The 20,832-nt window shown below is 37.4% G+C and overlaps 2 protein-coding genes and 2 long non-coding RNA genes across 5 annotated transcripts in view; 3 read left to right on the forward strand and 1 right to left on the reverse strand.

The window, feature by feature from the left end:
- Window positions 1-8,470, forward strand: part of casq1b (calsequestrin 1b) — a 30,903-nt gene extending 22,433 nt beyond the window's left edge. Inside the window, exons 11-16 of one of the 2 annotated variants that reach the window (XM_037112141.1) lie at window positions 96-358; window positions 7,263-7,414; window positions 7,512-7,550; window positions 7,821-7,850; window positions 8,013-8,071; window positions 8,419-8,470. In XM_037112141.1, coding sequence (XP_036968036.1) covers window positions 96-358; window positions 7,263-7,414; window positions 7,512-7,550; window positions 7,821-7,850; window positions 8,013-8,062 — 534 coding nt within the window. In that variant the 3' untranslated portion in view covers window positions 8,063-8,071; window positions 8,419-8,470. Of the gene's footprint in view, window positions 1-95; window positions 995-7,262; window positions 7,415-7,511; window positions 7,551-7,820; window positions 7,851-8,012; window positions 8,072-8,418 lie in introns of those variants that run through there. The other variant, XM_037112140.1, reaches the window with a different exon arrangement.
- Window positions 8,471-10,511: 2,041 nt separating this feature from the next.
- LOC119027214 lies at window positions 10,512-12,108 on the forward strand. Its single transcript, XR_005077315.1, has 3 exons — window positions 10,512-10,759; window positions 11,069-11,234; window positions 11,522-12,108. It is a non-coding gene; the product is annotated as an uncharacterized LOC119027214 (long non-coding RNA).
- Window positions 12,109-13,276: 1,168 nt separating this feature from the next.
- LOC119027212 lies at window positions 13,277-14,830 on the forward strand. Its single transcript, XR_005077313.1, has 3 exons — window positions 13,277-13,523; window positions 13,666-13,832; window positions 14,065-14,830. It is a non-coding gene; the product is annotated as an uncharacterized LOC119027212 (long non-coding RNA).
- A 1,313-nt stretch (window positions 14,831-16,143) lies between these two features.
- On the reverse strand, window positions 16,144-18,040 carry LOC119027208 (complement C1q-like protein 2). Its single transcript, XM_037112178.1, has 3 exons — window positions 17,756-18,040; window positions 17,347-17,466; window positions 16,144-16,780 (listed from the first exon to the last, which is right to left on the reverse strand). Exons 1-3 carry the CDS (start codon window positions 17,943-17,945, stop codon window positions 16,500-16,502), a joined length of 591 nt encoding a protein of 196 aa, XP_036968073.1. The 5' UTR covers window positions 17,946-18,040; the 3' UTR covers window positions 16,144-16,499.
- Between the last annotated feature and the right edge of the window lie 2,792 nt (window positions 18,041-20,832).

The raw sequence follows: 20,832 nt of genomic DNA on the forward strand, positions 1-20,832 counted from the left end.
TGTTGTTTCTCCTCTCCTTTTACCTTCACACTGCAATTTGGGTTGGGGAAATAATTTTCTCATTTTGTAAACATTCTTGTGCCTATCATTGGCAGGCTGACAGCGTGTGGATGGAAATGGATGACGATGATGACATGCCCACAGCTGACGAGCTTGAGCAGTGGATTGAGGACGTTCTGTCTGGAAAGATCGACCCAGATGATGATGATGATGACGACGACGACGACGATGATGACGATGAGGATGATGATGAGGATGATGATGACGACGATGATGAAGATGATGAAGATGACGACGACGATGATGATGATGACGATGATGATGATGATGACGATGACGACGACGACGATGATGATGAATAAATGTTCACTTCCATGTTACACTTCACTTTGATTTAGCCAGTAATGGCAAAAACAAAAGTATCACTGTTTTTTTCTAACACCTTGCAGCAAACGCACTTTGTGTCTGTTTGCTTCCTGTACGGTTTCCTGTGAGGGACAAATATAACGACCCAATGGGAAACTTTGACTGTTAGTCAGGGAGGGAGATTTTCTAAGGAGCAGAGGATTTGCATCTCTGTTGATGAACAGACTTGCATCTTAAAATGGTAGTGCATTATATGTCCTTTGTTGCTGTATTAAAACATGCTGATGTCTCACCCCAGAGTTTCACAATGAACGTGAGCGAAGAGGCTAACAGAGGCCAACTTCCCTGACATTTTCTACTAAATGTCACAGACCGGATTTCACCCCTTTGTGATGTTCTCCAATTTACTGTAATCCTGTTTCAATGACATGTTTTCTACTTAATGAAGAGAAGAAACAAACACTTTCTTGTACTATTTTTAAAGAGAATAAACCTTAACTCACTGGACAGTCTTAAGATGATTACAATTTTGGAAAACTCTTAAGGTACCGGATAATAAAAAGTTACAAAATGATTTGTTTCTGCTCTCATATTAAAATGGAAAGACAGAACCATTTTAAAATCAGCACTGGTTGTTGTTGTCATTGCTATATAAAAAAGATGAAGACGATCAGTTTGATTATATGCATATGTGTCTATGTGTACGTGTTTGTATTTCTATACATGTGTGGACCGACCCTAGATATCATTTCTTGTGAGGACAGTTTTACTTGTGAGGACATTTTGCCTGGTCCTCACAAAGAAAATACTAAGATGAGGTGTGTGTGTGTGTGTGTGTGTGTGTGTGTGTGTGTTTGGGTGTCAAGGTAGGAGTGATTTCCTGGTTGGGAAAGGCTTTCTTAAGCACATATTGAAATAATTTGTATTATTCAATCACTAAATGTAATCAATATACAATGCCGTGATATACCTTGTATATTAATTATCTGAGAATGAACCATTTAGATCTAGAGAGTAAGCGGGTTTTTATGGAACATGACATGCTTACATTGAAAACCCCTCCCACCTTCATGTGCTACGTCATAGAAAAAAAAAAAAACTGAGTGCAGTGGTGTCTCTGTGGTGGATGCTGTTGCTGTAGATGCATTTGTGAAATTATCAATTACATCCAAACAACCACTTTCAGAGTTTTCAGCCAAATCGCTGAACATATTGGCAGGCAACAGGCAGAGGAGAGCATGGAAAAAGAGAAGTGACCGACTGTGGAAGACAGTCAGAGTAACTAGTTGGGCTGGATCTCTTTATTTCCACTGATCAGTGTGTTCCAGTCATCAGTGTTGATTTGCAAACTAGGTAAATATTGAGTTTTACCAAGCACCTTATCATTTAAGCTAACCTTTAATATTTAAATTCAATATTTAGATTTACATTCAAAATGTAGATATAACATGTATATTTACATTTAAAATACTAAACATTGAGACTAACATTTAACATCTGAAATTAAGATTTAGGATTTACATTTATATTTAACATTTAAAATTACATTCAATATTCATATTTAACATTTAGACTGAATAATTATACTCACATTTAAATTTACAGTCAATGTTTATGTTTAATATGAACATTAAGATTTATTATATATATTAACATTTAACATTTATATTTGACATTTATATTAACATTTAACTTTTGGATTTAACAGTCAACATTGAGATGTAACACTTAATATTTACATTTAATATTAAAATTCCTCATTTAGATTTAACACGAGCATTATTTTTAAAATAGTATAATGGTAATCACATTTTCTACATTTGATGCCCCAACAAACATTTCATACAAAATAATAGCTGGCAAAGTACCTGGTCCAACCAGTCAAAGTAAACTTACATGTGTGTGTGTGTGTGTGTGTGTGTGTGTGTGTGTGTGTGTGTGTTGGGGGGGGGGGGGGCGGGGGGCGGGCCCCCCCCCCCAGTCAGTCAACCGCAACACACCGTATTTGCTTATTAAAAACACGGATGACATATCTAATTCCAAACATGATAACTCCTCCTATGTTCTCGGAAACTTAAGGGACGTCAGTAATACTCTGCCAACACAAACATAACAAACACGGAGGAAGATTAAGTAACATTTCTCATTTACAAACCAGTCTATTGAACCTGGAGATTGTCAATTGAATTTTTTCTATGAGGAATCAAGAAGAGTACATTTCATCCTGTTCAGACAATATGTTTCACAGTTACAAGGTACAAACTAATGTATTACAAAGTTACCAATCAAAGTAAGCAAAGTCTGATGAACTCATTAACTAATAAAGATTGAAATGTAAATCAAAAAATATCTATATACTTTATAACCTTATAAATGAAGGTGCCACATGTATTCCAAATGTGAACTAAAATAGTTTGAGTGGACACTCTTGCATGCATCTGTACTCTTTACAAATACAAGGTGTGGTTTATTTGAATAACCCTGCATTTGATACACTCAAAACAAATAACTTGCTTATCATTATTTAACCTCAACTGTATAATCGCATCATGTGGTTGGCTGAGTATACATGCTACTCGCCAGTGACAACCAGATCCAGTTTAACATATTTGACAGATGTACACCTGACCACTACCTGTGCAAATGCCAGGACAAAAAAAAGTAAGCAGAGAGAAGAACAAGTATGGCTGAAATACGCAGCATACATAGTGCAGTGTTATACAAGGGTGGGACAAAACGCAACACACAGCCTTCATTTACATATGTGTCTTCAGTATCATGTTCTTAAAAGTATCAGATATCTATTAGCAAACAATGCGCAACCCTCCAAATTTCTAAGGAACTTAGCATTGCCACAACAACCCAGTCTTTCAGTCAGACAGATGATGTTAGAGACTGAAACCTTGACCTGGATCATCTTGTTTTCTATGGAAGATGGGATACTGGGCAGGGATTAATGGTGTTCTGACTTTGCCTGGATTTTATTCTCTCTCACCTTCTCTGAAATAAACTTTTTTGTTTTTAGAGATAGTGGCACAAAACCTCACATTACAGAGATGTGGAAAAAGCGATTACTGCAAATAAATACAAACATATTTGTTGGCATGGTTGATGATTCAGTGTCTTTGTTCTGTGTATTTGTGCCGTGTCTTGTGTATAGATTTTTTGCTTCTGTCTGCGTCTGCTTCTGTCTGGTGTTTGTGTTTGAGTGATGTCCTCCTCAAGTTCCTAGTGTTTCCTTGTACAGTATGTCTCCAGCCTCCCAGTGGTATGTGTTTTTTGGATTTTGAGTCTTGCATTTTTTATTTGAACTTTGCTTTTTGTTTGCACCTTGTTTAGCTGTTTTAGCCTTGGTTGCTACTTTGCTTTTGTCCCCTTTTGTCTGTTTTTGTACCTGGCTTCCTTGTTTTTTTTTTTTTTGTATCATTCAGCTTTGAAAATAAAGCTTGCTTTTTGTTTCTCCCCGACCCTGCCTCCTGTCTGAGTAGCTGCATTTGGGTCCACCTCCTACTTCCCTCAACCTCGTGACATTTGTTTAAGGACAACCCTTTGTTTACAGAAAATTAGACAATTCAAAAGTTGATTGTTAAAATGATGTGAATTAGAATTTGAACTTGTGTTTTAGACAGAGCTCTTCATCCCCATCATCAAAACAGTAAATGAGAAAAAAAATCTTTTACAAGAGAGGTTTTCTGTCCCTTGAGTCATGAGCTCTGATGATTTCTATAACATATGCCAAGGAACAATGACGCTATACATACATTCAGCATATAGATGCAAAATTTCTGTTTAATATTTAGCATTAATATTAATTTAAATTTAACATTCAAATGTAAGATTTAATACAGAGAGTAACAATTACTATTTAGAATTAACATTTCTTCTAACGTTTAACACTGAGATTTAAAATCTATATAACATTTAATATTTAGATTTAATATTAATATTGTGACTAACATTTAACATTCAACATCTAGATTTTTAACATTTGTATTTTCATTTAACATTGAGATTGAATATCTAACATTTAGAGTTACATTGAACATTCACAGTAACATTCAACATTTATATATAACAAATAACATATTTAACTTTAAATATTATTATATTAATGTCACTTCAATACTATTATTATTATTATTATTATTATTATTATTATTGTTATTTAACTTCATATATCAATTATTTAACATTTAGATTTAACATTGACAGTAACAATTAACATTTACACTTTCATATTAGCATTGAGAGTAACTTTTAACCATCACATTTAAATGTAAAATAATGTAATACAATCATCAAAAATAATATTTTAACTAGTGAGGTTTTCAGTCCCTTGAGTCAAGTTCTGGTGTATTTGATAACCTATGCCACGTATCAATAGAGCTGTCCTTGAAATTGGTGGCCTCATATTCTTTCAGTTTGCCATCCGTCTTAAGTGGTATGTCATGTAATGTAATGTTTGCAATGCTTAGCCAAACATTTGGAAATTGAAATCTGATCCATCTCTGCTTCACTAGACTCAGCAAACGCCATCAGTAAACAAATATGGACATTCTGCCTGAAACTTGTGTCATGTTTGCATTTTGGGTGTTCATTGTCAGTGGGTGTGTCAACAGTCCCTGGTCCTGTGATGCCAGAATGGCACGTTAAGCAAATGTATAAAAGAGCAAGACTTTTTCCTGTTCAACACCTCAGAGCGACACCCAGAAGGACGAAGAGAAGATAATTCACCAACAGGTTAGCTCTTGTTTTTCTTTTGCCTTTCTTTAATGGATTGACAGTAACTTAGAGTTTCTCCCTATATGAGTCTTATTAACACGTCCTCTTCTCTCTCTTTATCAAGTTCATCATTGTTAATAACTACCCAAACTTTACCATGAAGATGCTGGCTGTGTCTGTACTTCTTCTTGCCATCATGGCTCTGACTGAAGGGACTTGTAAGTTTGACTTGTTTCAATTTTAAGAGTAGTCCGAATATTGTGTTTTAGAGAGAACAGACTGAGATAGACGACCAGAGATTTAATCCTATTTTACAACAGCTGTACAAAAGCGACAAAAGTCACTTACATTTGTTTTGAACTGTCCAGCTCCTCCTAAAACGGCTCCTCCTCTAATGCAAACTCCTGAAAGTAAGTGCACTTTTCTTGAGAATTATTACAAGGCACATATATATGACACTTAGCAAAGAACAGTTTTCGGTAAACTTACTGGTGGTTTTTTTTTTGTCATCTAAAAAAGAAATAATAGCAGATAGTCATGCATTAGGTGAGTACATCTTCCCACAGATTTCTTTTAAAACACATGACACTTTGTTATGTATATGTACTGGTACTGTGTAAAGTACTTACACTCATCACTTGTGTGTCAAATTGTCCAGTTCAAGGAGGAACAGATCAGCCGGACAGTGAAGGAGGTGAGTGCAATGACTATGAGGAGTGGATCTTATATAAATAGTATATTAATTGTGATTAATTCAATATATTTACTTCTTATCTAGTATATATATATAAAATAAATACCAATTAATTAAATGTTTTTTATTTTTACATGTTTGTATTTTTACAACATTGAAGTTAGTATACTATGGGACTAGCTTTTTTTTTTTAATTCTCCACCATTTTTACTAGAGAAACATTTTGTTTTAGATTAGAGTAGTTGCTCCTAAAAGGTGTGCTGCAAAGCAAGTCCAGGTTAGCCATGGGCAGTTCTAATCATAATAAAGTTAAATGTTGCACTGATGCTTTTTTTCAAAATTCAATGCATTCATATCAATGGGCAATATATTTATATTTGAATTTACATTCTGTGAAACTCACATGAAATTATATTTTAGTCTAAATATTTTATTTTATAACATCTGCTGCTCATGGTGTCCTGAATTTTGACATGTGTTAAAAAAAAGTCACTCACTTGTATGTCAAACTGTACAGGTGAAAGCACAGAACAGGACGAACCTGAGAGCGCATCAGAAGGTGAGTGCTGTGACACATTAGTATAATGATAATGACAGACCCACTAACCTCCAATAACCTGTTAACACAACTTTTAAGGAATGAAATAAAAACAATCAGTATTTTTGAAAATAAGAGAAGATTTTTTTTTAGCATTAAATGAGAAGATTGATTCTGCTCCCATGTCTAGTGTAGATAATCCTTCTTGAAACAGGGTGAAACAGCTAGCTTGGCTCTTTCCAAAACCTTGCAAATATCTCCAATTTACTGCTTGCCAATTGATGAGCAACTAAAAAGATGATGGAAAGAGAATATCTGGAGGGACACTGGGCCATATTTCAAGCTATTTATTAACCCAGTAACTAACGTTAGCTTTCAACCACTTCCTAGGTAACAATTAGCATTTGATCGCATCCAGCATATTTATATTAGAGGTTAAATAAATGTATCGAAGATGTGTGTTGATAATTAAGAATAAATAGATGCCTTTTCTGTCATTTGTTGTGTAACCCTACTCAACATTATGTTAGCTAAGAAGTGACTAATTTTAGCTAATGGGTTATCAAATGTTATTTTACCCAGAAATATGGCCCTCCAGATTTTTACCAGCCATTGCCTTTTCAGTTACTGATCAATCAGGAAGTGGTGAAATCAAATGTTCATGTTTGTGCAACTTGAAAATTGGAACACAACAGTGCGATATTTGACTGTTCCACCGTGACTGTGATGTCAGAGGAAAATGGCCGCTGTGTGACTATGGTAGGTAGGCAGATCTTTTTGCCTTTGCACGGAGCCAGGCTAGCTGTTTCTGGCAGGGTAAGCTAACCTAAATGCCCTCAAAAATGAGATAAATAAAATTATAAAAGAGTTTTTAAGCTGTGTTTATAGACAGTATATGAGTAGGACGAAAGTCGCTAACTACTGTGTCAAACTTCTAGCTGCCCCAAAACCTGAAGACGATGAGGGAGATAATGAGGGAGACGCTACGGAAGATGATGAGGGAAATAATCAGGAAAACGATACGGAAGATGATGAGGGAGACAGTGAGGGAGACGATGTGGAAGATGATGTGGAAGATGATGAGGCTGAATCAAGTGAGTGCTTTTTCCACTTCATACTTTGTCATGTCTCTTCTACTTTGTTTTCGAATTTGAATATGAGTCAGTGACCTTTATATTTCACACTGTCCAGATGAAGAAGACGAGAGTGATCCTGCGGGTGCATCAGAAGGTGGGTGTGAAGACACATGACTTTTATGAATAAAGCAAAACTTTCTGCTGACTGTCAGTCATAAACCACGCCCATCAGATCTGTGTTTGGACAAAGACAGGCTTGCTGTTTATTTCACTGTATCTGTTGTAAAAAATAACAATAAAAATAAAATTGTCTTAACCATTTTTTCAATAGCCTACATCAACAAATTGCACTGTAATAACCAATGTTTCTTTATTCTTCCCTTTCCCTTTATCCACTGTCATTGATGTTTTAAAATGCCTTCAGAGGACTCAGATGACAAAGAATCTGAAGAAGGTCAGTACAATTTCCTTCATCGCACTTTGTTATCACACCCTCTTGTATGACACATGAAAATCACGTTTGAAGAGGAAGAAATCGTGTGTAATTCTTTCTACATGATTAACAAGACATGACAAAGTAAGTCAATAACTGCTGCTCTGTCAAATTGTCCACCAGATGGGGAGGAAGGAAGTGGGGGATCTTCAGCAGCGGCAGGTGGTCAGTAGATGATCAAGGTAAATACAACATTTATTAGACATTGCATTAATCATTAATTAATCTTACGCTCACTCACTGAGGAGTTACTGCTCCTGTGGTTGGTCTTGGTACAGGATACCTTTTTCTTTAACATTAATTTATTAATGTTAAAATGGATGTATATGATGTATTACCATATTGTTGTGCAGGCAAGAATTGACAACATCTTACAATGCTTGCCTGTAGCTGTGTGCAGAGATACTGCACAGGGACAATAAAAAATCTTCCTGAATAAATAATCAGTCAATATTGTTTTGGGATCATGATTTCATTACAAGTTTTGGTTCGTGTCATTCTGACTGACTCCATGTTTTTGTGTGCACAGCTCCAATGTCCTGGGATGATGGGCGGTGTTTGGATCATCACAGACAAAGAAAAAAAAAGGAGCCTTGACGCACCGGTGAAAGGTGCAAACATTGGAAAATGTGTTTGTTTCTACATTTGACATCAACTAAAATTTGCATTGCTATGCCTTGCTGTAACGCTACTTGAGGAAAGAAACGACAAGTGACATAAACAGGAGTTGCTTCTTTGGCCCTGTGCTTTAAGTAGGAGCAGATGGAATGGCAATGAAAGGAATGCTTTTTGCACAGCTTGATCTTCTTGTGCCTTGCATAATTATTAAAAGATTCAAACACTGAAACGAGCTTGTTTGTAAGTTTGGGTGCCACCTTGGTTGGTATGTGTCCTGTATCTCAAGACCTCCAGAGCATCAGTACATAATAAAGACCACAAATCTGAAATGGAAATTGCTAAGATTTACACTCTGATTTTAATCTTCACGCTATGATTTTATCTTTAGAATCCCATTGTATATTCAATACATGTGGACATTAAGTATCGTTTATGCGACTGTAGATCTCCCAACCGTCTCATAACAGGTCACGTTACTCTTTCAGCTATGAATGAAGGCCTGCTACTGCACTTTAAAGTCCCACTCCAGCAAGTGTTGTTTCTCAGACAGAGAAACAGGGGGCATGGTTAAGTCTCAGGTGTGAACTCTTATTGTCACAACAACACCTCTGTTCTAACAGGATCTGCATCACTGTCATGGATTAGCAATAGCACGAATATTAGCATGGATAAAATTAATAACAATTCATACTATAGCAATATATATATATGATGTGAAAATAAAGTTTTTAATATAATGAACACATGTAATAGTTATGATTTGCCCCTAAGCATTTTTTTCTTCATCATAATCTCAAAAAAAAAAAAAAAAAAAAGTTTTTTCAGGCCAGCAACAAAAGTAAAGATATTGTGTTACGATATTACTTTGGTAGAAGTGGTAGCCTGCGTAGTTTCCTTACTGGCCCAGACAAAGTCAGATCTCAAAGATAATGTTCTCTTGAAAAAGAAAAAAGGGAAGAACAAACAGACCAGTCACAGCTGCACAGGGGAAGTCTTCTGATATCTAAGTGTATATAAGTGTTGCAATCATGATTATGATACTGATCACTATCACTGTTAATTCTTGTACACTCCTTACAGTTCATGAAGAACTGCATGAATTAGTGTGGGTGCGTAGCTGACCCTTTGGCAGCAGTAGAAACAGATGGTGGTATTATCAAAGCAGATGTTTATTTATATGGCTTATGCTACAGAATATGACTTGGATGTGAATATTAGTCTATATGCAGTGTGAAAAAAAAAACATTAAAATATTGTTTGAGTTTACTTTCCTTAAAAACATTGTTCAACCTCTCTCTCGTTTTCCTTACAAACAAGAGACTAACACTTCCCGGCTCTACATGCAAATATTTTTAGACAAAGCTAGAAAAAATTAACATCTGCCGAACGAGGAAGAAGGCCTAAATAGTTAAGAGAAGAGAGCTGCTCACAAAGGTCATACAGTTTATTCTCACGCAAAAAGTATCAAAAGTGAACGTTTTTGAAGGGAATCTGCAGACTTCCTCTTCATTGTTCTCCAAAGAAGTGACCAATATTTGTTATTGTTTACTGGATTTGTAAAGTTTCACATGTTTACAGTCAAAAAGTCATATTTTTTAACACATTTGCAATAGTCAGAATCAGAATCAGAATAGTTTATTAATCCCCGGGGAGAAATAGTTTTTGTTCCAATTCTCCATGCAAAGTAGAAATAGAAATACAGCATTAATGGAAACAAGAGAAAAAGATAAAGGTATAAATAAAATTCTAAAGTAGACAATAAAATAAAACAAATAATAAAATAATAAAGTCGACAATCTGGAAGTATATACAATATACAGTGAACTCATCCTCAATTCCAATCCAGGGTATTGTATGTAATACTAAAGTCTACAAGATGGCACCAGTGATTTTGAATTTGCTTTAGCCATTTCACACAGTTTGTCAAGTTTCTTCTCATGATGCAACAACTCTTAAAATCAACGTCATTACATTTCACAACTTGTTTCCAGTGAAGTGCACTTCCTCATTCGCCAGTATGTAAACATACAGCAGGTCAATTTGTCGATTAACCGTTTGGTTTGTCTCAACACGTGCACATTACAGATGCAATATTTTAACAGGCAGCTAACTCATTGGATTACCATAAAAGGATTGGTTCAGATGTTGATAAGATAAGCGGAGGTTTATTAAGGGAGAAGTCTTTTCAGCTTTCAGTCAGAGACGGGGCGTTAGTATTGATCACTTCCAGACTGACACCACAAGACAGAGAGGTGAGAAAGCTCTGCTACACATTACTGAATTTCAAACAAGTTATGCTCTACGGTATGTCGGGTCCAGATGGCCTGATATATGGTGACATAACATGAGACGTATGATTGGACCACACCAGATCACATCACGGCGATTTCAGACTAGCCAAACTACAAAGTCTGTACAGAAAGTGCTGAAACTCTCATCTTAAAAAAGTTTTCAGTGTGTTAGCGATTTATTTAATGCTCCATTTTGCAGGCACAGTGTTTATGTTCGTATGGTTCTAAATGATGCATTAATCAGCTCTTAAACTCTTTCTCTCACTCCAGACAAAATGAAGGTCATTCTCCTGACTACCATCATCCTCGCTCTGGTCCCTGCCAGTATGTTACTGCCCTGTGTGAATAAAAGACCCCAACAGGCATATGATGATTTTGTCCACAGACATATTCCCTCGAAGACGTTTGACAGAACCTCCGAGAAAGAATGGGCAAAGTGAGATAAACTATTATGAGTTAACTCTTTCCATTTGAAAACAACCAGTAACTGTAGTTTCATTGCAATTCAAGTCAACCATTCTCTGTTACACTACAACACAAGAGTGTTTTGCTTTAAACAGTACCATTTATGCAACATGTTAAAAAAAGTCATACACTGATGAATGAGCTAATGTTCTGTAAAGACCAATTGTTAACAGCAGGAACATGTAACACTGTGACAGCTAAAAGTTAGACTTAAACAATGTCAACACTATGCAGTTAAATGCTGATCTTATTACACAGGTACCTGCAGAGTCAGAATCTCTGTGGCAGAGAACCAAAGCAGTCCTTCATCAACGCCCCGCAGACTGAAGTCGACAAGATCTGTAGTAAGGATGGCCGACGCAAGGAGCTCAACTTGTGCATGAGCAAAAACCCTATGGATGTTTATGTCATCAGTTCCCAATTTGTAGGACAGGTTTGCAGCGTCCAATCGATATTAAAGCAGTCTCAGTTTGTGACTGTAGCATGTGATAATGTTGAAAACCTCTGCCGCCCTGTCCATTTTGACAAATACGCTGATCAGTTACCAGGACGAAGATCCTGCATATAACCTGAGATGAACCCACATTGTCGGAGGGTTAGTGCAGCCCTGTTTCCAGCTGTCAGGCTAATTACTCCCTGACGTTTAAAGGTTCAAACGAGCCCAGCTGATTGAATGAATCTGTGTTTTTTAGCCACGCCTTCTCTCAGATACGTCTCAGAGCCTGCTTCAGAAACATTTTGTGTGATGAGCATGATGTTGTAAGAAATTCTCCCATATTAAAATTAATATGCTGTGACAAGGTTTCCATTTAAAGGTGCAATATGTGAGAATTATAGTTCAAAACAGTAAAAAGATAGCTACATTTCTCAACAGAATGTGAGGAGACAACAGTGCTGATGTCATCTCTGTCTTGTGTTGAAGAGATAGCTATTGAAGTTAGCATGCTAACTGGCTAGCTCTGGCCCTGACAACCACCATCACTGTCCTGGCTAACAAACTAACAGTAGAATCAGTCATGACTGTATTAAAAAAACACAGTAAACAGTTTTTCTGTTCAAGTTGGCCAGTTCTTACATATTGCACATTTAAGCTAATGCACATTTACAGCTTTGACAAAAACTTGTATTCTCTGACAGTTTTGAGGTTAGAATGTGAGTAACTTGACCACATTTAATGTATCCTCCAGTGATCTGTATGAATTTGTCATCACCTTTGCATTGAATTGTAATGCATTTCTGCTCTGCTACTGTCCTTTTCCTGATCAAATAAAACGATGTTTAAACTTGTATTTGTGGTTGTGAATGAGTTTAGCTGATTTCAGTCTCTCCTGTATTTGTTAAATGTCCTGGATGGGTTGCGAATTATGGTAATTACTTTTCGCATGAATTTAAAAGGATGATAATGGACCAAATACAAAGAGGAAGTCACAGGCCTCTCATTTCTTTTCTACTTGTGAGAATTATAGTTCAAAACTGTCAAAAGATAGCTAAATTTCTCAATGGAATATGAACAGACAACAGTGTTGACGCCATGTCAAAGACATCTCTGTATTGTGTTGAAGAGATAGCCACTGAAGTTAGCATGCTAACCAGCTACCTCTGGCCCTGAAAACCACCACTAACAGCAGCGTCAGCCATACAGTATGACTGCATGAGTTTAACAGGATAATAATGGACCAAATACAAAGGGTGACAATGGGGAAATAAATTAGAATATAACAACACGAGTAGCTTAGTAACATTGTGCTAATAGCTTATATGCTATATTCTGATATTCTGAAATTCGTGGAGATTGTTTTGGCCTCAAAAACAACTGATGGTATTTGTATGGCTTGTTTTTCAAGCTCAGATACTGGATGGACCACTAATAATAGCGATCTTGCATGTACTTACGCTGGCCCTGTTTTTTTCTTTTACCTTACATTGTGTCTAATCTAGTCCAACAGTAACTTAGTGCGTGCTTGTTTTTCTAGCACCCAGAAAAGTGCACTTCCTCATTCAACAGTGTGTCGACACACAGCAAGTCAGGATGTCGATTCAGCGGCTGGTTTGTGTCTACACAGGCACATTGCACGAGCTTGCTATATTTGGATTGGCTGCTATCTTTCTGGATATGGATCGGATGTGATCAGATGTCCACGAGACGAGAGGAGGTTTAATAAAGGGAGAATTATTTTTTGGAGCTACATCAGAGACTTCAACGTCGGTTGGTGTTGGCCTTCTGCAGGCGAGAGCATCAAGAAGAAGAGAAAAGAAAAAGGTGGGAAAATGTTTCTCAATATTTAAACGAGTTTTTGTCCTGATTTTGTCAGCCCTCGGTCTTCTCCCACACACCTGTCGATTATGTTTATGTTGTTCTGAATGATGCATTGCACAGCTGTAAATCTGCTCTCTCACTCCAGACAAAAATGAAGGTCATTCTCCTGACTGCCATCATCCTCACTCTGGTCCCTGGCAGTATGTTACAGCCCTGTCTGCAGAGGAAGAGCTACCAATCATATGCATCTTTTGTTCAGAGACACGTCCTGCAGATGAGCTTCAACAGAAGGTCTCTGGCTGATTGGGCATTGTGAGTAAAATGTTTGAATCAACCATTTCCCTCTGAAAGAACCAGTAATTGTTGCTTCGTCGCAATTTAACTGAATCCTTCCTTTTTATGCTACAACACAAGAGTACTACAATAAGCTATAGGTCTGTAAACACTGATACTTAACAGCAGGAACATGTAACACTATGACAGCTAAAAGTTGGACTTTAACAATATTAATTCTATGCAGTAAAACACTGATCTTATCACACAGCTACCTGCAGATGCATGGTCTCTGTGGCAGAACACCAGTGCAGTCCTTCATCGACGCCCCACTGAGTCAAGTCCAGCAGATCTGTAGTCCAGCTGGCCGGCTCGTGTATGCTAACTTGTGCATCAGCAGCTTGTCCATGAATGTTTATGATGTTTATTCCTCATTCAGCACGTTTTGCAGCGTCCAAGTGGTATTAAATCTCCCACAGTATGTGATTGTGGCATGTGATAATGTTGGAAACCTGTGCCTCCCGGTCCATTATCAGAAAAACGGTGGTCAAATTCCGGGAAACATACCCTGCGTATAAGCTGAGATGGACCCACATTACCGGAGGGTTAGTGCAGCCTTGTTTCCAGGTGTCGGGCTAAATGCTCACTGATGTGTACATTTTACATCACGCTCAGCTAAATGAATGATTTCTGCTTACAAAAATGTAGAAAAACAGTTTTTAGGTGAATTCATTGTGAAACTGTTTCGAATCCTGCTTGTTTTGCTTTGCATATAGTCAAATTGATGCCTTAAACCTGCTAATCAACCTTTGATTATTATGATTATTAGTATTGCTATTGTTCTTTAAGACAGTTATCATTAATAACAAGTAGTTTCTAGTGTCTTGAATCTAAAATGTGGACACTCTTAAATTACTTCTGCTTCTACAGTGGCTGTCTAAATAAAAGATAAACATATTTTGTAATTCACAGCCTCCTATTATGACATCATGATATATCAAGCAAGCTGAAAAGAATAAAACATGTTTTACACCACATTTGTTGTGTTGACTGACCATCAACATCACACACCACTGAATGATACATAGAATTTCAGCAATTTCAGTCTATTTTGTTTTTAAGTTTTTTTTTTCTGTGCTTATTGTTGTTATCTTAAGTTCATAAATCTGCTTCACTAAATTTTCTTTCCTGATCTGTTGCACCACTAACATAAGATGAAATCTGCAATTACTGGTGAGGTAGAATTGCTGACCCATTTGTCGTACAGGTGCTACCAGCCCTGGTATCTGTTAATACGTGTCAGTGATGTCCATGCCCAGTGTGTGAGCATGGCTATATTTTAGGCTTTTCTTTGGCAGGTTATGAACTTCAGCAACAGCAGGGGTTATGGGTTATGAACTCCTAAATATACCTACCTGTAAATATTGGATTTATTTAAAGGATGTAAATGGTCACCATTTCTAAATATGTGATGTTCATTTCATTTATATATTTTATATTTTATTTTGCATTGCTCAAAAGCGCAGAGTGTCACACTTTTCAACCTGTGGACCTCAACCTTGAAACAAACTGTATTAATTCTTTAGGAAGAATTTAGGTTTGGGAAAACTTTGATGGATGAGCTGGAAGAGGAGGAATGAAACATCACGCCTGTGACCTCCTCAAGACCCCTTTAAAACAAAGAAGGATGAAGCCCTCTCTCTCTCTCTCTCTCTGTCTCATATATATATATATATACCCTTTATTAATGCCACGCCTGCTTGACCTCAGTGGTCACATCCACCAGTAGTTTCACATCCTTAAAGATGTCTGGTCTGCCGATTTCCCTTTCTATAGACACACTCCTCTCGTATCGCAAGACTGTTACAGGATCATAAAATGATTAAACTGAAGCTTCTGTGATCATAAAGCAGAAATCATTAACGGTTCAATCATTTACAATTATTCTTGTCTTGAATAATTCTTTCTAATTTGTCAGTATAATGCAACCATATAGTAAGTCGATATCATACTGATTAGGTAAACATGATACAGGGCACATGCCGATTTAGCTATAATGCCAAATCAAATATATTTGATACACAAGTTTTTGAGACCACAATCCGATACATGCCGTGCATGGAAAAGTCAGCTGGTGTCAGATTTGCTTCCTAAGTTAACAGATTTCACACATATTCAACTTTATTGGAGTTTTGACTGCAGCCACATTCTGAACACTTGCAAGGTTTACACGTGGCTTCATTATCCATGCCAGTTGAGAATGTAGTGTTTTTGTGTATTGAGACACTTTTTTATCAATTAAAAAGACTTCTGCAACTCATTCCAGACATGTAGATGAAAGAACACATTATGCTTATGCATCATGTAACTTTATTTGATCAAAAAGAAAGCAGGATTTTGTGAGATTCCCAAATTTAAATACAAAGCATGTATTGGCTTTTAAGGAAACATTGCATGTGACCTCACAATGTTCCCTTCATTTGATTTATTTGGATTAGTGAGCGATCAAGTCAGGAGCATATTCATTGATTTGTAAGTTTTTAACCACAAGACTTGAATTGCGAAGAGGTTTCTATAGAGGCACCATAGAAATCTGTCATCACGCTGACAGGGCTGCTGAAACCTGTTTCATTATATTTGAAAATAAGTTACATTTCCACATCCATCTTGAAGCAGGAAATTCATAGAAATACAGTGTATTGATTCTCACATTATGGTGACCAAAAAACCATTGAAAGTCGTATGGACATCAGATCCCCAAACATGACAGTTTGCAGGCAGTTGCACATACACTCTGTCTCCCTGCTGCAGCTGCAGGAACACTGCGTTTCCTCCATTATCAGCTGTGTCAGAGTCTGACTTGTGATCGGTGGTTGCGATCATTAGCTGCCCGTTCTTGTAGAGATACAGCTTTCCCTCACGCGCTCCTCCAGCATGATAGTAAATAGAAAAGTAATAAACACCTGCAACAGGTGCAGCAAATATACCTGTGGAAACAACAAGGTGATGGTCACATTTAACTGTCTTCTTTTAGTTACAGCTGAAAAATCAAATCACAAATTATTAGCGTCTCTTCAGTTTTCTCTTCTTTTCTTGAACTTCCTTACAACAAACCAAACCAACAATGAGTTCTCAGTTTTCTTAGATGTTTGACTGAACAGCCAGAAAAGGCAGGGTATCTTTTGTTTCTTATTTGTTGTTTTATGGACTAACTTTCTTTTGAGTTATTTCTTTGTTAGGAGTGTACACGTATCCTGTTGTTATAGCTTTGTTTCTGCTAGGTTTCAAATTTTACATTAAGGGTGGAAGTGTTGACCTGGGTGGCTTCCCTCCCTTTTGTTAAGTTTGGACAGCCGGTAAATCACATTTTTTTGGTGTTTAGTATTGTCTTGATGGGGTCAACCTAAATAAATAAATAATATAACAGGGTCACCTTGAGAGTGTGAATTAAGTGAATTGAGTCTTTCTAGGGGTTGTAACAAACATACCTCTGACTAACACAGTTAAGTGTTACTGATGCTGTGGTAAACATGTAAATGACTGTGAGTATTACCTGTGGATGGATTGTAGGCATTACCGATGTTGGTTAAGACCATATTGTAGATCAAAGTTGTGTCCTCGTCGAAGGGTCCAATGGCTTTATCTCCTGCTGTTGCCACTGCACTGAATATCACTTTGGTTTGTTCGGTGTAAACCAAAAAAAAAAAAAAAAAAAAAATCTGATCATTACTTTGCAAAGTATTTCAAGATTCACTTGTAAAAAATGAGAACATCAGTTGTTTTTATGTAATACTGACTAGGTAAATCTACAACATATAAATAGTAAATTACCTGTGAGAAAATGTACTCAAGCATTTTACATCTTTTGTCATTTAGTTTGAATCGCCTGTTTTGTTTAAATTCTATCAACTATTATTATCATAATACACGAAAGGCTGAAGAAACTCTTTACCCAAGCTTACCCTTCTTCCTCAGTTCCAGAATCTGATTTTCACAGTTCTCCAGCCTGGTTTCCATTGCTCCAAGTTGTTCTGTCCTGGCACCCAAGTCTCTCAGGAGATTACATGTGTTGGGAGAGCAGGTTCCACTATAATCCTGGGCCAGAACCAAGCCAGACAATAGCAGAACAAAACATAAAATGGTGAAATTCATCTTTCAGATTGATTCACGATTTCTCAGTCACTTAACTGACTGATGTGATCCCTCTGGCTGCTTTTATGTTGTTTCATGGTGACCTCTTGAATTGTAACGTCCCATTTGACATGTGGCTAACCATGTGTCAGTTTTCCATGAATTGACAGCGTGAAAGCAGAACTAACCATGGAGCTACAGAGTTGGGGTGGGGTGGGGGGGTGGGGGGGATTGATTTTGCTGCATATAATAAGTGGCATAGGAGAGGCCTAGATGCATTAGATCAGTTATTTTTTACAGAGTTCACCCAAGTCCTTGTCATCACCTCTCAGCAGTTGGACATTGGTCCATAATTAAAACTACAGAGCACACAGAGACCTTGGTTTGTGTGGTTTTTGTCAGAAGATGTGCGAGTAAACTACACAAAGTGCTGCTCCTGGCATGCCTTCGTTGGTATCCAAACATGACAGGTCCTCAGACCACTTTGCTTCGATTTGGCACTCATAGTGCAAATCTTTTGTTTATTCTGTGGCAGATGAGTCGGAACATTCTACATTAGTGTTTTTGGGAAATTGCAGTCATAAGTGGTTTTAGTTGGTCCATGGTCAAGATAACCCTGCCCCCAGCCCCTGATGAAAGCAGTTCTTAGTTGTAGCCAACCAAAGTGTTGGTGCAACCCTGGCACCAGTTTTCCCGGTCAACAATCAGTTCGTTTTCTGTCGAAATGCAAAGAACTTGTTCAAAAGTAGACGTCGGCTCTGAACCAGCACCTGACCCTGCTTGGTTGAGACAGTGGTCTCAAAGGTTGCTTCTGGGCCCGAAGTGATTGTGAAAGATGGAGAAAGTCACCACAAATTTGCAGATGCTCGAGAGAGGCTTGACATGTTTGCCGCTGTCTGGTTCTTTGTTCTTTTCCAGGGTTTGACTGACAGCTTTCAAACAAACTGCAGGTCATGTGTGAAAGCACCCTCAATCTCTGCAAGACTTTCTTTGTTCAGAGGGACGTAACGACCTTGTTGCTGGCCAAATTGCAAACCCAAATGCTGATGTTTTCAGCACCTATTGATTTGTACCTTTTACTAATCTCCAAATATGGATCCTACTTTCAATAATTAGTAAGCTAAGGCCTGGGTGGAGCAACAGATGGTGTGAGCGACTTTCTAGGAAACAAAGGGTTATGTTAAGGTTAAATGGAAAACACATCACTCACGAATCTTTTGCTGACATTTGAACAAAATTGTCCTTATTTTGATCAGTGTTGTTCCTTATTTCTCAGCCATCAGTGTCTTCTCTGCCCCTGTTCATCACATCTATCAGCACTTTCATATCCTCAACACTGAACTATACCATGATCAACAGATATATGGTTCCTTAATTTCACTTTGTTAATGACGGCCACTTCTCCTTTCTCAAGACGACATTTTTTTTTTCTGGTGCCTTGGCTTTCGTTTTCTCAGAAAACTCCTGTAGAGCTGTGCTACTGATACCTGCCCATGTTTGAAGACAGTCCAAAAAGATGCCATAGTCAGTGTTAACGAATGCTGAACTTTAAAGTGATAGTTTGGGTTTTTTGAAATGGGATCATATAAAGTACATATTTACAGTCGGTCTGTTCCCTACCATAATCACCGATCAGCACAGCCTCAGTTTGTAAAAGTAGAGAGCCGCTCCAGCCCAGACGCTCAGCTTTGTACTGCAGTGAACGGGGTCCAGAGAAAAAGCGAAATAAACCACCTAAAACAAGGCTCACCTCAAAAAATCTATAACAGTTCAAGTGTACGTTGTATAGGGACATTTTCTCAACCGTAGAACCTCCAAGCAACATTTTTGGGTTGGACTGATTATTCTCAAATAAAGAAGCAAAATAGAGATAAAGACTTAGACTTTTGAACCTGTTGTTAAAAATAAGACCTGTGACCTGTTGCTATCCACAAAATTAGTGTCTTTGTGTCTCATTTTGGGGCAACAAGTAACACAAGTTAACACAAGCCAAACATGAGACAGTACAGGTCAGAAGTAAAACCATCTACCCTTCTCAAACTAGATCAAGATTATGGCGTTTTGTCCGAGTATGACAAGTCGACCACATGATAAGCTGAAAGACAAATTAATGTATCATATGGAGGCAGTTTCAGGCAGCAGTTCAGCAAAGTCACTGATAAAAGTGGAGACATTTTGTTGACCTATATATTATCAAGCACAAACATGGTGATTTTCCTCTAATTGGGAAAGGACGGGCATATTTAAGGGCAACCCCAAGACCCCTGACTGATTTTTTTTTTGGGCTGATTTCAGAAAGAATTTTTTATGTCCTTAAGCTGCATCTTACCACGTCTCACAGTGACTTGGTGCATTGGTTTTTTTCTTGTATCGACCCATCCTCACAGTTTCATTCTTAGCTCCCAAGAAAAGTGCGCTTCCTCATTCACAAGATGCAGTTGTTTTTTGTCAACATGTGGCCGTTACACAAGATTGCAGCATTTCAATTGGCTGTTAACTTTCTGGGTTGTGATCATTTATTGTCATACATGAGATAAGATGAGCTTTATAGAGACAGAAACCTGTCAGAGAGTGCTGATCAACTCCAGACTGATAACTCAAGAGTGGACAGTAAGAAACTTTCTCTGCATCTGTCTAAATTAAATTTTTGCAATACTTTTGTATATGTAACTGTTGTGAACTTACTCAATTGTTTTGAGTATCTGTTTTTCTGTACTTTTTTTAAAATATAGAAAAAAACTGTAACCAGTTAGCCTCTACAACAGCTCTATATTCCAACAGTAATCACAGTTACTGTTAGTGTTTGGTCAGTAACCTCTTTCTCTTCTCCACATGCTCAGGCAGTAAAAGAGACGGTATCCCTGCTCACTTTATCCAATCAGGACGGAGAACTCCATACAGAGGTAAT

The sequence above is a fragment of the Acanthopagrus latus genome, chromosome 10 (genome assembly GCF_904848185.1).
Source record: "Acanthopagrus latus isolate v.2019 chromosome 10, fAcaLat1.1, whole genome shotgun sequence".
NCBI classification, from domain to species: domain Eukaryota; kingdom Metazoa; phylum Chordata; class Actinopteri; order Spariformes; family Sparidae; genus Acanthopagrus; species Acanthopagrus latus.